Source organism: Chiloscyllium punctatum, chromosome 10 (assembly GCF_047496795.1).
Source record: "Chiloscyllium punctatum isolate Juve2018m chromosome 10, sChiPun1.3, whole genome shotgun sequence".
NCBI lineage: Eukaryota > Metazoa > Chordata > Chondrichthyes > Orectolobiformes > Hemiscylliidae > Chiloscyllium > Chiloscyllium punctatum.
In genome coordinates, this window is record NC_092748.1 from 51,728,640 (window position 1) to 51,745,976 (window position 17,337).

A 17,337-nucleotide genomic window follows, 5' to 3' on the forward strand; every position below is an offset into this window, starting at 1 on the left:
CAAAGTAAAAGAATGGTTGATTAACGTCCTTCTCTATCTACTGTGCAGTCAAAGCCTGAAAAGATCATATCAGTTTATTCTAAGAATATTTAGCAAAATAAATGTTAAAAATTAATATCATTACTTTAGAAAAAACATTCAGCTGATTTTATATTAATTTAAGTGAAAATTCCATTTCAACTTGATGCAATCTTCACATGCTTTCACTGCTGACAATGAGTAACTTTGGAAGCATAGTGCTGTGTTTAAAGCTTACTGTGAATATATTATTCTTTATTGCCCTCTGCACTTTAACATTAGCTATTAATTTGCATCAGCCATGATATTTTAAGTTTCCACTAACTGGCTTATATTGTTTTCATCCCCATATCCACATTTGAAGAGTTGCTGAATTTTTATCATTGTCACCACTTTTGTCATAACGAAAAGTCAACTGAACATTGCATTTCTTCCTAAACCTTAATATCACCTTTTTATCATCTACTTTTTTTCTAGGGAAAAAACATTTCTTAGATGTACCAATTATTTGCATGCTTCTGGACACCACACATATCAATATATTGTGAATTTCATTCATTGAGTTCTTACCATTTATTATGTTGAGCACAGCTACTGGTCAGCTAACATCTCTTAACAATCATTTCTTCTCTACAGTCACTCTTTGGATTGTTAGTTTCTATCACCCTCCCTGCACCATCCTTGAGTTTCTGAGGGCCACATCTAGACCCTATGCTAAAGAAATATGGTTCACTATTGCTGTCTTATCACAATTTTTTTCTTACATTTTAAATCTGTAGTGCCTCCATCTTTCAAGAGGAAGATCGAAACACTGGAGGTTATAGTTGGACAGGCTACCCAGTTTGAATGTGAGGTTGACCCCATTCCTGATGTCAGGTTCCAGTGGTTCCGAGCAAGAGCTGAACTTCGTGACAGTGAAAAGTACAGCATCGTGACTGAGAAATATACTTCCATCTTGAAACTTCTGAAACCCCAGCTAATTGACTGTGGTGACTATACGTGTAGAGCATCAAACCGGTGTGGCAGTGTAAGCAGCACAGCTAAACTGATTGTGACTGGTAAGTCATTTGTGGTAAAACTGTCTTTCATTTTAGCAATTCATTTTCAGCTTGATTGTTCTGACAGTTCATGTGGTCTTGCATCTATATTTACTTTACATATGTCACAAATTATCACTCGCTTCCAACAGTAACAACACGTCTTGATTTTTATGTAGTTTGATAACTTCTTTAAAAGGTATTTAAGTGTTTATAGTTTTGGCCATCATCTTTTAGGTTTTGGAAAACCATTGCTGTGTTGTCTGATACCAGCAAAAGTCTCTCTTCATTTGTGAGAGAGAATGGGTTGAATCTTCCCATTTGGATTGTGATTCTGACAATCCAGGTTGAGAACCCAGATAGCCCAATAGATGGGCTATCAGTCATGATCTTCCCAGAAGCAGCCAATTCACCTGCATGTGGCAAACAATCCAGTGAAATAACAAGCCCATGGGAAGATGTGCAGCATTATTCACCAGTGGTTCCACTGGAGTGTTGGGCAATGCTAAGATGAGCAAACTATCAGGGTTCTCCCTAAAACTGAAGTGCTCTCTGGAAAATTGTAAAATGTTCAAAATTTCTCAGGGCTAACCTATCAGGCCATCAGGTGATACTCCTCGACAGAAAGGCTGACAACTGAAAGGTCATTTCCAGTTAATTGTGGGCTTTGACCTCAGTGAATGCCCTGACTATTGTCTGGAAGATCACAATAGTGGCCTGGCTTCCCTGAATTTATCCCAATATGTATTTAACTCATAAATTATGCTAGAAAACAAATTCTGCCTTTCCATATATATTGCTTCATCTTTGGATGAAACATATTTCACTCTGAGTTCATGTGTTGCTTCAGTTATCATAAAGTAACACAATATGGTGCTAAGATACCCAAATCAAATAATGATTTGGAGATACCGGTGTTGGACTGGGGTGGACAAAGTTAAAAATCACACAACACCAGGTTATAGTCCAACAGGTTTAATTGGAAGCACACTAGCTTTCGGAGCGACGTTCCTTCATCAGGTGATTGTCAGTTGACAATCACCTGATGAAGGAGTGTCGCTCCGAAAGCTCGTATGCTTCCAATTAAACCTGTTGGACTATAACCTGGTGTTGTGTGATTTTTAACCAAATCAAAGAAGATTGTATTGTATTTTTTAAAATTATGAACTATATGAATTTTGCAACAAATTCTGCAATGAGTATTAGTGTTTTTTTTGTTGCCTTTCCTACTTCCTTTCAAATAAATTGTGACAATATACCAGTAAGTGCTGGCTGAAAGCCTAATTCATTTAAAACTGAAAGTCCTAACCAAGGTGTTTCTTTTGTAGAACTTACCCCACCAAGCTTCATAACTAGACTGCAATCAGTTACAACTTTTGTGGGTAAGACAGCAAATCTTCAGTGCACAGTGGCTGGATCACCCATGATACATACCACTTGGCAGAAGAATGGTGTTGATATTATTGATGAAGAGAACTGCAAAATATCAGTCAAGGACAATAAGCGTGTTTTAGAAATTCATGACTTAAAGGTTCAGAACAAAGGAACTTATTCCTGCAAAGTGACCAATGACTGTGGTACTGATATTTGCAGTGCTGATCTAATTGTACTTGACAAACCACATTTCATTAAGACTCTTGGACCTGCTCAGACTATACTTAACTGCAGCACACTTCTTGAATGCCAAGTGGATGAAGACAGAGCAGTTAAGATATCGTGGAAAAAAGATGGAATAGAACTTCACACTGGCAAAGATTATAAAATTACATTTGAAGACAAGATAGCGGTTTTAGAAATCCTGAAAACCAAAGTGAAAGATGCAGGAAATTATGTATGTACAGCTTCAAATGAAGCTGGAAGTGATTCCTGTTCAGCAGCATTAACAGTAAAAGGTAAGGAAAGTTATGGATTGTAAACCGCTCTCAAGAAAAAAAACTCATGGTTGCCTCATATAAAACTAATTATGGTTTTTAAAATTTTTCTGGGAGGCAGTGTTTCTTGCTACAAGTTAAACAAGTAACACTATTTCTAGTTGGTTCTTAGTTTTGGTTTTTATATCTTACATTTGTGCAATCACACTTACTGCATAATACACTCATTAATACATCTTGATTAAAGGCTGTTTTGTAATGCAGCCGATTCTTAGCACCATTTTCTACTTTTGATCATTATTTGAACTCTATTCAAATATATCTTTCCTTCAGGATAATTTCTATATAGTGAGATTAGAGGTAATACAATTCTTATGTTTAATATATATTAATTAATATATCATAGGTATATTATGGTTTTCTTTTAAGTGAAAATATACGTGGATATATTCCAATCACAGCTGCTCTTTTTATTTAATTAAATAGGTGTTGATTGTAAATATTCTCTGTTTTACAAAACCACATGGCTTTAAACTTGTCCAGAAATAATCTTGATCTGGGGTTAAATGTGATGAAAACTGTTGAATGAAAAGAGGACCTGTTAGCAACTAAATACGTGGAATACAGTCAGGTTAATTAGAATATTATTGTGCAATTAGGATTGGATTTAAATTCACATGCAACACTAATGTGTAGTAAGCAGATGCAGATGGCCTTATGGGAAAATGCTATGCAGCATGAACAAAGATCTGACTCAAAGAAGGGAAGGGCTGGTTATTAAGTTCTCTTGGGTACAAGGAGTTCAGAAAAGATAAGAAGAGAAAAGGGAATACAGTATCGATGAAGGAGAAACATTTCAATGTTGGAATGAGAAGATGTACCAGCGAGATCAAAAGCACTATCTATTTGACTAAAGCTAAGGAACTAAAATAAATATGTAAATACATTGTTTGGTGCAGGTTATAAGCCTTCAACTATTTGGAAAGATGTCAAGCAAAAAAAATAAGTTTTCATGTGGGCCTTTAATTACCCATTGAAAGACTGAAGGGCAGAGACGGACAGGAGTTTGAAGAATGTGTTCTTGAAAAATTTCTACAACAGTATCTTTCTAGTCCAAAGGGAGAGGATGCATTGCTCGACCTGCTTCTTGGAAATGAAGGGGGCCAATTGGATCAAATATCAATAAAGTAGTTTGTAGGGGCCAGTATTATTCCATCATGAAGTTTGGGTTGGCTATGGGAAAGGACAGAAAGCCTGTGTAAGAATAACTAATGAGGGGGGAAGCACTTCAATGGGACTAAGAATAGATCTGGCCCAAATAAGTAAGGTTTAGAGGTTACAAATGTACCTGAACAATGGGCTCAATAAGAACGTTAGGCAAAAGTGAGGCTACCTTACCTCAGTTCCAACCTTCCAGCTCAGCACTGTCCTACCTGCCAATCTCCCTTGCTACTTTCTCCACAGCTCCACCACCCCTCTCCCCCCACCCTGGAGGCTCCCTGCCTCTATACTTGATGAATGGCTTTTGCCCAAAACGTTGATTTTCCTGCTCAATAAGAAAGTTCATGTGTGGGCAAGTACACTTCATGCAGGTGTAATGTAGACAAACAAATCTACAACTCCTTAAGCAAAGGGAGAGGTAGAGATTAAGATGAAGCAGAATGTTAAATGTAGAAGGTTCAGAGAGGAATTTAATTTAATCAACTTCCTTGAGGTATTGATAAATTGGGAGAGAGTGTTAATGAAGCCAATGCTTTTGATATAGTGGACTTCCAAAAGGCATTTGATAAATCGCCAATCGATAAACTTGTGAGTAAAGTTAAAGCTTTTGGAATGAAATTGACTCTGGCAACATTCTTATGAATTTGGTGGACTGACTACAAACAAAGAGTAGTGGAGAATATCTGCTTTTCAGACTGCAAGAATTTTTATAGAACAGTCATCGAAGGATGTGTGTGAACTCTACACTTTGTAACATCCTGACCTACATCTTGATGTACACAGCACAATTTGAAAATTTACATATTATGCAAAACATGGAACCATTGTGAATTGTGAGGAGGATAGTGTAGAACTTCAAAAAGACATACTTTGATGGAATTGGTGGATAATTGGGAGATGAAATTGCATGTAATGTTTAAGTAATCATTTTCATAGGAGGAATACAGATGAGTACAAAATAAAGGGCCAAATTCTAAAGGAGTAAAGGAGCAGAGAGATGTATATATGCATAAATTATTGAATGTAACAGAACAGGTTGAGAAAGTGCTTTTAAAAGAAAGCCTAACCATCCTTGCATTTACCATTGTTAAGTAGGGATTAAATCTGTATTTTAAAAATTAGTTTGGTCTCAACTGGGAATTAGATCTTTAGTTGTAAAGGACAACTTTGCAGGGCTGCGAGGAAAAGGCATGCAGTGAATTGCTTGGATGGTCTGTTGTGCTCTAACCACTCTAGACAAACACGTGACACACTCACTGCTCTAAATTAACCACAATGGCCTTAGGGTGAGAAAACCATCTTTTGCCACTCTGGATTTAATCAAGAATGGAATCAGTAGAGTAAACATCTCTCCAATGCCCTCTCCCCCAACCACAAATCCTGAGGTTTGGAGAAATTAACTTCTGGTCTTCATATTTCTTTTATCTTTTGTTTATCTCTGTTGATGTAATTGAATGTTACAATGAAAATGGTATTTTTCAAAAAGAATATCTGAAAGTGAAGTGCTAAGCAGCTGTAGTGTGAAGGATTCTGTTGATTGCATAGATTTTAGAAACAATGCGCATCTGACCCAAAAAAGTGAATTTCAGTTGTCAATTTAACAATTTTATTTTATATATATATAACTAAATAATATTTTATCTTTACCTTTCTTGAAATATGTTGAAAAATTAAAGAATTCAACATTTTTTCAATTATCCATAATATCTTAATTAATGTTGATTGATATCTTACGTGTTACATCTTTATAAAAGTTCTTAGTAATATTCTTTTTTTAAATGCCTATCGTTTGGCATCTCTTAAAATGTTGCTTCAAACCTTCCTTCAGAGCCACCTTCATTCCTTAAGAAGCTACAACCAACATTGCTGTTGAAACAAGGTGATTCAGCACACTTGAAATGCCAAGTGAAAGGATCACCTGAAATCATTGTTACCTGGTATAAGGACAATAAGATTCTCCATTCTTCAGAAAAATTCAAGATGTCATTTGTTGATTCAATAACTGTCCTTGAGATTAATAATCTAAATGTGGAAGACAGCGGGGACTATGTGTGTGAAGCACAAAATGATGCTGGTATTGATACTTGCAGCTCTGTCATCACAATCAAAGGTCTGTATGATGTTGCTATTGGTTTCATACCACCTTTCTTCTTTTACCTTTCCCATAAAAATTATCAGAATTTAATTTTAGCATGAGATTTTTGTGTTCCTTTGTAGAACCTCCTTCTTTTATCAAAGCATTTGAACCCACTGAAGTGGTAAAAGGATTTGGTTGCACTCTTGAATGTGAGCTGGCTGGCACAGCTCCATTTGAAGTTCTTTGGCATAAAGACAGGAAGCCAATTCGAACTAGCAGGAAATATAAGATGGTTTCCCAAGATGCTCATGTTTCACTCCATATTAGCTTCTTTGAGTCTTCAGATGTTGGTGATTATCAATGCACTGTTTCCAATGAATTAGGAAAATGTCTCTGTGGTGCAACGGTAAAATTGAAAGGTTAGTAATACTCTCAAAAGGTGAGAAAAAAATGTTCATAATTGCAGTCTTAAACAGATCTTTAAATATTAATAAAGATTGTTTGTTGGATGGACTATAAGATGCATATTCTGTGTGTTCACTTTAAATTAGAACCACCATCATTTGTGAAGAAGATTGAAAGTACTACTGCACTTCTAGGAAGTTCAGCTGTATTTCAGTGCAGCATCAAAGGCTCACCTCCCATCACTTTAACTTGGCTGAAAGATAAAGATATTGTCACAGAGAGTAATAACCTCAAAATGACTTATGAGAATAATGTTGGTACTCTTCAAATTGCTGCTGTTGAAATGAACAATGGTGGAAAGTACACCTGTATTGCAGAAAATGAAGCAGGAAGTCAAAAATGTCTGGCAACATTAGTTGTAAAAGGTTAGTTTGAGAATGTGTTGGCTCATTGCATGCAATCTTCAAACTTTATAAAACAATGATGAGTTATGAGTTTTGTTAATGGTAACCAACTATTTCATTTTGCCACAGAGCCTGCAAATATCTTAGAGAAAGCAGAACCAATTAGTGTGACTGCAGGGGACCCAGCAACTTTGGAATTCACTGTAACTGGCACACCGGAACTAAAAATTAAATGGTTCAGGAATGGCAAAGAACTGATACCCAGTAGAAAATATAAAACAACTTTTTCAAAAAATGTCGCCAGCCTAAGGATTATTTCTGCAGAAAATGAGGATAGTGGTGAATACTCTTTTGAGGTCAAAAATGATGTGGGCAGTTGCAGTTGCAATACATTTATTAATGTACTGGGTTAGTATATCTAACTTTATTTTCCACTTGCTTGTTGAAAAATTAAGGGTACTTTTAATTTTATTTTGGTGCCTTATTGATTTGTTGTTCTGTCTTGGACAGATCGTATGATTGCACCCTCCTTCACTAAAAAGTTACGAAAGATGACCAGCATCTTGGGTGCTACTTTTCACATGGAATGCAAATTTTCTGGTTCAATGCCAGTCAACATTTATTGGTATAAAGATGACAAAGAGTTAACAGCCAGTGATAAGTACAGAATGTTTTGTAAAGATACCACAGCTACTTTGACGATTGATCAGTTAGAGATTGCAGATGGTGGAACTTACTTCTGCAAAGTTACTAATTCAGCAGGAAGTGATGAATGCAGTGGAGTCTTAAGTATAAAAGGTTTGAACAAACAATTGGATTCTGCTTTTGCATGATATTTTGTCTCTTGCTATTTCAAATTGCATTCAAGGCATATTCTTCATTTAAAATTGCTCAAGTTTGGCCAACTTTTTTATTACATTTGTTTGCAAGTTACTCTAATGATTAGATGTGTAATCGTAATAAATGCTCAAATATTAACTTACACATGTAAGCATTTCCAAGATTTCTAGGGCTTCTCTTTTTGCTGTCTTTCTCTCTTGAAGTTGTCAGTTTCTTATCAAGGCATAATTCCATGACATTTTTGCACTTTATCCAACTGCCCATTACTTATATGTGAAGCTTAGAAGAGAATGTTGATGGGATGCTCACTGTAGGAATCATTTTTGTAGACCTACATCTTTCCTTTGCTAAATTCCCATGCACACACATTTATACCTGGAGATTGGAGAAGAGAATTTTATGTAATTTTGCCTTGCTAATGACAGTGCTCAGATTAATTGTAATTAACTAAATTACTGTGGCTATGAAACTGCTAATTCAACACAAATTAGGAGTTGAACGTTGTTTGTTTCTGGTCTCTGCTTACCTACTGAGCTTTCATGGGGGCCTGTGGAATGTCTGAAAGTTAATTGCTAGAATTCTTTGAGTTGCTGATCTCAGTTAGCTACCAGTTGACTGTCAGGACCCTAACATTATCCTCCAACATTGATCAATGCAAATTGAAATGGAAGAAAGAAATAGTGTGGAAGTTTACTTGTTCTATAGTTATATTCATTCATGACGCATAATTCTTATGCTTTATGTCTGAATGTCTTTTAGAGCCTCCAAGCTTTATCATGAAGCCTGCATCTGAACGTGTTCTGCCAGGTTCAACTGTGAAATTTAAGGCTGTGGTAAATGGAACACCTCCAATGTCAATGAAGTGGTTCAAGGATAACACAGAACTTGTGACTGGTGGCAGCTGTTTTATTATGAAGGATATTTCTACAACTTGTCTTGAGATTTTTTCAGTTAAGTCTTCTGACAAGGGAGATTACATTTGTGAAATTAGCAATGATGCTGGAGTAATTTCCTGTACCACAAACCTTTTTGTAAAAGGTGATTTTTTTTTTATATATATGGTCTGTTCAGTTACATTCAATATGTTTAACACTTTCTCTTCACTTTCGATTAAAATATCATTAAAATTGTTAGAGGTAACACTCTTTAATTAATACTAGGAGTTGAAGTGATGGTCACTGTGAAGTGACATGCATTGCCTTTATCTTCTTCATTTATGAATCTTTTTTAATTCAATCTTTGTAACATCTTGATTTTATAGAACCACCAGTGTTTATAAGAAAACCAGAGCTATCAAAATTACTGAAAAGAGGTGATTCAGCTCGGTTTGAATGTGAAGTGACTGGCACACCTGAAATTAAAATTACCTGGTATAGGGAAGACAAGCAAATTCACCCCAGTGAGAAATATAGAACATCATTTGTTAACTCTGTGGCCAGTCTTGAAATTCTTGATGGTGATGTGGAAGACAGTGGAGAATACAGTTGCGAAGCTAAGAATGAAGTTGCTAGTGAGAGTTGCAGTGTTTCTGTAACAATTAAAGGTCCGTGAAAAATCTAACTCCTACTTTTATAAATTTAGGCTGTATTTACAATAAATTTCTGACATTTAAAGTTTTGCATCTAAGTTTAAAGCGATATATTACAGATTGCATTTCCTGTTTATTCTTTTATAGAACCACCATCTTTCAGAAAAGAACTTGAATCTTTTAACGTGCTCAAAACCTCTGACATTACTCTTGAGTGTGAAGTGACTGGTACACCCCCATATGATGTTTATTGGTACAAGGACAATAAACCAATTAGACCTAGCAAAAAATACAAGGCAATCTGTCAAAACTCACGAATTAGTTTACACGTCCTTAAATTTGATGCCATAGACGTTGGTGAATATCAATGCAAGGTATCAAATGAAATAGGAGAATGTTCCTGCAGCTCTACAGTTACTTTGAAAGGTTAGTAAAGACAGGGCAAATGTTTCTTTTCCACTAAACTGCATTATAAATATTTTTTCTGACTAATTATCAGGTGATTTTGCAGTGACTGGTCATTGAAATCCAATATTTATAATATTTCATTTCCTAAACAGAGCCTCCAATATTTATTAAGAAGATTGAAAATGTTACTGTGCTTTTGGGAACTCCTGTTGTGTTTCAATGCACTGTGATAGGTGCAAGCCCAATTTCCATAACCTGGCAAAAAGATAAGGATGATGTCACAGAAGATGATAACATTAAATTATCCTTTGAGAATGATATAGCTACACTACAAATTGCTTCTGTTGAAAATAGTCACGCTGGGAAGTTCCTTTGTCAGGCAAAGAATGACGCAGGAATCACAAAATGTATGGCGAATTTGATAGTCAAAGGTTGGTTTGAAAGATGTATTAAAACTTCAATTATTTTTAAAACTTTATTTATTTTCTTATATTTTAATTTAATGCTGGTTTACAGCAGTTGAATCAAATTACACACAACACGTGCTGAAATATTCAGACCATAACTTCTTAAAAAGTTAGGGTTCAGAAATAATTGGAACTATTATAGCAAAATTGATGCACCTGCCATCATTAGTGTCTTTAAAATCCAGGTTGCGATGTACAAGTATACAAAATAGGAACAACAGTAGACCATTTGCCTCTTCAAGCCTGCTCTGCCATTCAATAAGATTAAAGCTTGTCTTTCAAATTCCATGTTTCCCTCTACCTGCAATAGCAATTGATTCTAATTCCATTGCCTTGCAAGAATTTATCCACTTCTGCCTGAAAAATATTCACTGACTCCACCTGCACAGTCCCCGAGACCAACAGTTCCAAAATCACACAACTGTCCAAAAGACAAAAGTCACCACTCCTCTGGACCACCTCCAATGTATTTTCATCTTTCTTTAAATAAAGAGACCAAAGCGCAACACAGTATTTGAAATGTGGGCTCGCCAATGCTCTGTATAACCAACACATCAGTATCTTACTTTTATGTTCAATCACTCTTGCAAAAAAGGAAAGCATCCCATTAGCCCCCTTGATTACTTTCTGAATTCTATTTTTTGTGACTCATTCACCAGAGTTGCTGAATGCCTCTACACCTTGGAATTTTGTAGTCGTTCCCTATGCAAGTAATATTCTGCATTTTTTAAATCTCTTCCAATTTCACATCATACACTAGCTACCAGATACCTTGCCATTCTTTCAACCTATCCATTATCTGATTGCAATTTCCTTACATCATCTTTATGACTAGCATTCCTGTTATTTTTATTCTTCTGGGTGGACCAAAGAGGACTTGCAAGGCAGCAACTTCCAGAACTGAGCATCAGTCAATCAGTCCCTTGGAACATAGAGGGAGCATTGCTTATGACTTCCCTACCTATTTTGGTGGCATTTACAAATTTAGTCAGCCTTGTTCCCCTCATCTAAGTAACTGATGTAGATTCTTAAAAAGTTGAGACTCCAGTACAGATCTCTTTAGGACTCCAGTCATCATATCCTGCCGATCACACAAAGATTGACTTATGCATGCTCCATTTTCTGCCAGCCAGGCAATTTTTTTATCCATGTTAATATGTTATTCCCCCTCACCCCACAATGCAATCTCAACACACTACATGTACCAGTTCCTCTTCATCAACTCTGCTTATCATTTCCTCAAAGAACATTATATGATTTCCCTTTCATAAACCACATTGACACTGATTGGTTTAAGCATTTCTAAATGTCCTGTTACTTCTTCCTTAGCAATGGATTCTATCATTTGCCCCATCTGCATTGTTTCTTTGCCCATCTTAAGTTAATCTAGCTACTGAGACAGACTGAGATGTCCCAGATGCCCTGCTGACATACTATACAATTTTCAATTTGCATTTCTCACAAATTGTGTGACAAAACAAAATAATATGGTCTGAAGAATAGAGTCATATAGTACAGAAACAGACCCTTCGGTCCAATACATGCATGACAACCAAGCTTCATAAACTGAACTAGTCCCATTTGCCTATGCTTGGCCCATATCCCACTAAACCTTTCCTATCCATGTATCTATCCAAGTGTCTTTTAAATGCTGTACATGTGAGTACAGTTACCATTTCCTTTGGCAGTTTGTTCCATAAATACACCATCCTCTGTGTAAAAACGTTGCCCCTCAGGTCACTTTCAAATCTTTCCCCTCTCATCTTAAAACTATGCCCTCTAGTTTTGGACCCCCCCTACCGTGGGGAAAGATCCTTGACTATTCACCTTACCTATGCCGCTCATGATTTTATAAACCTCCATAAAGTCACCCCTCAACTTCGTACCCACCATGGAATAAAGTCCCAGCCTAACCAGCCTCTCCTTATAACGCCAAGCTTCCAATTTGGGTAACATCCTGTAAATCCTTTTTATACCCTATTCAGTTTAATAATGTCCTTCCTAAATCAGGATGACACCAAGCTATGTAAACAGAAAAACTTCTGCTCCAAGTTGTGTCATGCCAGCAATTTCAGGATCATTCTCCATAGAACAGAGAACATTGAATAGGAATGTTATGTAAGAATACTTGAATTCTTGAGAATAGTAAGCAAATTAATATGGAGTTGAAAAAGTTGATCCAGAACTGGGACCAAAAGAAAATGTAGCTGATGGAATTTAGATCAACAAAATTGCTGGAGAAACTCAGCAGATCTTGCAGCCTCTGTGGAATGAGAAACAGTTAACATTTTAAGCCAAATATGACATTTCTTCAGAATTGTTCCCTCTACAGATGCTGCCAGACCGGCTGAGTTTCTATAGTATTTTCTGTGTTTGTTTCAGATTTCAACATCCATATTATTTTGCTTTTATCTGAATGAACTTAGACATCCATATAAAATGAAAAATTACAATTAATGCAATTTTAAGTTTAACATGAAATGTGATTAGTGTGAAATTAAACAGTTGTCCAGCTGGAATTTTCCAGGAGTTGAAAATTGTATTTACAATTAGTATAGTTTTTGGAAGATGTCGTTGTGCAATTATCTGTAAATTTGTGTGATAGATTCAATAGCAAAACGAAAGAAAACTACAAGGGCCGAAATGGCCTGTTCTTATTTTTCATGTCCTTCTTCTGTTCTAACATTCTTTTTCTGTCATAGAACCTGCAAATATTATTGAGAAAGCAGAGTCTATTAGTGTTACTGTAGGAGAGCCAGCAACACTGGACTGCACTTTTACAGGAACACCAGAAATTAAAGCAAGATGGTTTAAGAATGGCACAGAGTTGGTGACTGGTAGAAAATATAAAATCAGCATTACTAATAAAGTTACAAGCTTAAAGATCCGGACTACTGAGAAGGAGGACAGTGGTGAATATACTTGTGAGGTTGCGAATGATGTTGGAAGCAACAGTTGCAAAGCTTCTATTACAGTTTTGGGTTGGTACACTTGTTCTTCCATTTATTGGATTTACTGCAATATTTAAAATAAATTGCTAATATCTTGGATGAGGTTATAGCTTTTGCTTTCCTACTATGTGTTGGACAGATCGCATAGTGCCACCGTCATTTAAAAGAAACTTGAAAAATATGGATGGCATGAAAACATCTTTTGTTAAGATGGAATGCAAGATTGCTGGCTCTCTTCCAATGACTGTGTTATGGTATAAGGATAATAAAGAGATAACAGCTAATGAAAAATACAAATTCTCTTATCATGATAACACCGCACAGTTGGAGATTCATCAACTGGAGATGACAGATGGTGGAACTTACGTTTGCAAAGCTACAAATGCAGCAGGATCTGATCAAAGTAGTGGTGTCTTGACGGTGAAAGGTTGGAAATATCTTAAATATCTTAATTATTTATGTTAATTAACCAGTTGCTCTAGTTTTTTAGCTATTACAAGCATTAATTTTATCCATCTTAATTTGTTATATTGACAAATATGCTGAGAATATCATAAGTTATACTTAAGAGTTATTGTTGAACTGTTATCTTGCCATATCTTTTCAAAGACTCTATTTCTCTTTTTATGTTCTTCCCATACCAATTGCAATTTTCCTTTGGTAATTTCAGATCCTCCATCTTTCACTGTGAAACCATTGTCCCAGGATGTTGTGCCTGGTTCCAAAGTGCAATTTAGAAGTGTTATGAGTGGAACACCTCCAATGACAATAAAATGGTTCAAGGACAGTAGGGAGTTGACATCTAGTAATGCATGTTACATTTCAAAAGAAGGCTCATCAAGTTTGCTACAACTACATTCAGCAAAAGTATCTGATACTGGTGAATACACTTGTCAAGTCAGAAATGAAGTTGGCACAGAATCATGTTCTGCTACTCTTTTTGTCAAAGGTGGGGATTTTCTTGATAACATTTCCATGAAACATTGCATACTGAGCTTTAATTTACACTAACTTTCTTTGATGGTTTCTGTATCTTTTAGCTTTATGTTTGTAAATTTATCTTTACACTTTTATTTCATTACTTTTCCCCATTGAAAATCTGAATCTTCCTTCAACACTATTACTACTACATTTATCTTATTTCTCTTAATGCAATTAGAAATGTTTCGAAAGATGCTTTTATGTCAAGATGTGACAGTTGGCTACAATATTTTGTTTTAATTGGGAATTATCTCAGGATTATTGCAGCCCCCTGAAGACAAGTGAGCCATACAGAATGTGTGAAATCCATGGAGTCAATTTCCATTTGCAGCTCCTTTTCCAGCTGGTTCCTCCTGTTTCAATTCCACAGGTCTTCAGGTTTTAAAAAGATTATCTTTGCTATTCCCTTATTGGTGGATGAATCATAAATTTGATTATCTTTGCTTGTTAGTAGTTTAAAACATATCCAAATTTTAGTTAAAGTTAACGTGTATCTTTAATGTAATTTCCCCCTAAATATTAAAATATTGTGGCTGCAAATACAGATTTCAAAGAGAATCAAAGGGAAAGCTTTCCATTGGTTGAAGTCATATCTAGCATAAAGGAAAACATTTGTGGTTGACGGACATCAGTCATCTCAGCTCCAGGACATCTCTGCAGGAGTTCCTCAGCGTAGTGCCCTAGAGTCAAACATCTTCAGCTGCTTCATTAATGATCTGTCATCTGTCATAGCCTCAGAATTGGGGATGTTCACTGTTTATTGCATAATATTCAGTACCATTCTTAGCTTCTCAGATACTGACGCAGCACATGTTCATCTGCAACATGACCTGGACAACATGCAAACTTGGGCTGATGAGCAGCAAGTAACCTTCGTATCAAACAAGTGCCAGGCAATGATCATCACTAACAGTAGAGAATCTGACCATTGACCAGACACTGAACTGGACCATCCATATGAATACTGAGGCTTCAGGAGCAGATCAGAGGCTATAAATTTTATGGCAAGCAACTCAATTTCTGACTCTCCAGTACCTATTAATCATCTATAAGACACAGGTCAACAACACTCAAAAGTTCCATAGGAAAAGCAGCTCCCTTGATTGGCATCCCATCTGCAATTTTCAGCATTCACTTGCTTCACTCCCAATGGTCAGTAGCTACAGTGTGGTACATCTACAAGGTGCAATGCAGAAATTCACTAAAGCTCCTCAAACAACACTTTCGAAGTCACAACCTGTCCCTCCTAGAAGGACAAAGACAGAAGATGCATGGTCACCGCCATTTGCAAGTTACTCTTGAAGCCATACACAGTGCTGACTTGAATCTACTGTTAGTCTATTGTCACTGGGTCAAAATCCTGGAACTCCCTCCCTAACAGCACTGAGGATATCCCAACAACTCAAGGACTGCAGCAGTTTAAGAAGACAGCTCACCTTCTCAAAGGCAATTGGGGAAAGATAATAAATGTTGCCCTGGTTAGCAATGCCCATGCCAAACAAATACTTTTCAAAAATGAAAAGTAGGGTTTGCTTTACTAAAATAGGATTTCTTCAGTGGAATCAGACTTCATGATCCACAATTCCAAGCGGTGAATGGGCTATATAGTTAAGCAGGAACAATACTGAATGTTGTAGGGATTTATATAATGTAGCTACGAGACAGGATATTAAAAGTAAGGATTATAAAGCAATATTTAGACTATTTTAGCTCATTATAGTTAGAAACAAACACAGAGAATGCTGGAGACACTCGGGAGGTCCAGCAGCATCTGTGAAGAGAAAAACAGTTAATGTTTCGAATCCAGTTTGACTCTTCTTCAGAACTGTTCTGCAAATAGGCGGCACACACAAGTGCCAGTTTGACTACATCTCTAGCACCTACCTTCCATTTAAATGAAATGAAGAACAGATAAATTGTAACTTAATAGGCTTACTTTATTTTTAAATGGGACACATTTAAGTTAGAGCTTTTGGGTTAGTCTTTGCTATATTTAAAAAAAAGCTGACCACATATTTGAATGAACATGAATTTCCAGGTGCTTCTCCAAGATGTCAATAGTGCATAATATTATTGTTAGTTACAGGTTGAAATTGTGTGATCTTTTCAGGAAAGTTATACACTTTTAAAAATTGCATCTTCTGCTCTTTAAAATATCAGTTAGAAATCAAAAGCAGATCATTTTTATTACGGCAAATTTGTGATTAATTGGAAATCACGCTGGTCATCATGAGTTCTTATTTATCATATCCAATATCTTCATTGTGTGCACTTAAAACCTTTCAGTCTTCCTTTTATTCAGTTCAGTATGTTTTCATTTTATAGAGCCTCCACAGTTCATTAAGAAACCAGAGCGGACCATGTCATTAGAAAAAGGAGGTTCGGTACGTCTTGAGTGTACGGTAACTGGCACACCTGAAATCAAAATTACCTGGTATAAGAAAGACAGTGAAGTTCATCCAAGTGACAAAATCAGGATGTCATTTGTTGACTCAGTGTCAGTTTTTGAATTGATTGATGCCAGTGTGGAAGACAGTGGACATTACACCTGCAGAGCAGAGAATGAAGCTGGTTGTGATAATTGCAGTGTTATAGTTGCAATTAAAGGTGTGTAGCCATAAAGCACATTTGAATCAAATTTGATAATTTGCTTTCACAAATCTTTCAAGTGTGATGAGTTTCTGAATTGTTTTGATTTATTTGTTTTTCTTTTAGAGCCTCCTTCATTTAGAAAGAAACTTGAACCTGTTGAGCTAGTAAAAGGCAATGATATCAATCTTGAATGTGAGGTGGATGGTACTGGCCCATTTGATGTCACTTGGTATAAGGACAATAAGCAGATTCGACCAAGTATAAAGTTCAAGATGTTCATTGGAAAATCTTTATTTACTCTTTCTGTTCAAAAAGCTGATAACTCAGATGTTGGTGAATACAAATGTGAAGTAACAAATGATGTGGGAAGTTGTTCTTGTGTTACTGGAGTTAGATTAAAAGGTCAGTTATCCAATGAAATTATTTATTCTTTAGACATTTTCAATAATCCCATTTTGCAGTTCATTCTTTGCACAATTGTTTTAGCTTGAATAAACACTGAGTGTCTGATTTTATATCTAATTCATAAAACTCTTA

General features: G+C 36.0%; 1 protein-coding gene across 1 annotated transcript in view; it reads left to right on the forward strand.

Annotated features, from left to right (window-relative positions):
* The window catches only part of ttn.2 (titin, tandem duplicate 2), a 346,071-nt gene that overhangs the window by 87,110 nt on the left and 241,624 nt on the right, over positions 1 to 17,337 (forward strand). Inside the window, exons 42-57 of the mRNA XM_072579113.1 lie at positions 798 to 1,076; positions 2,384 to 2,947; positions 5,976 to 6,257; positions 6,365 to 6,643; positions 6,776 to 7,054; positions 7,163 to 7,441; positions 7,544 to 7,831; positions 8,633 to 8,911; positions 9,135 to 9,416; positions 9,549 to 9,827; positions 9,962 to 10,240; positions 12,979 to 13,257; positions 13,367 to 13,654; positions 13,898 to 14,176; positions 16,534 to 16,815; positions 16,924 to 17,202. Of these exons, the coding sequence (XP_072435214.1) occupies positions 798 to 1,076; positions 2,384 to 2,947; positions 5,976 to 6,257; positions 6,365 to 6,643; positions 6,776 to 7,054; positions 7,163 to 7,441; positions 7,544 to 7,831; positions 8,633 to 8,911; positions 9,135 to 9,416; positions 9,549 to 9,827; positions 9,962 to 10,240; positions 12,979 to 13,257; positions 13,367 to 13,654; positions 13,898 to 14,176; positions 16,534 to 16,815; positions 16,924 to 17,202 (4,776 nt within the window). The remainder of the gene's footprint in view (positions 1 to 797; positions 1,077 to 2,383; positions 2,948 to 5,975; positions 6,258 to 6,364; positions 6,644 to 6,775; positions 7,055 to 7,162; positions 7,442 to 7,543; positions 7,832 to 8,632; positions 8,912 to 9,134; positions 9,417 to 9,548; positions 9,828 to 9,961; positions 10,241 to 12,978; positions 13,258 to 13,366; positions 13,655 to 13,897; positions 14,177 to 16,533; positions 16,816 to 16,923; positions 17,203 to 17,337) is intronic.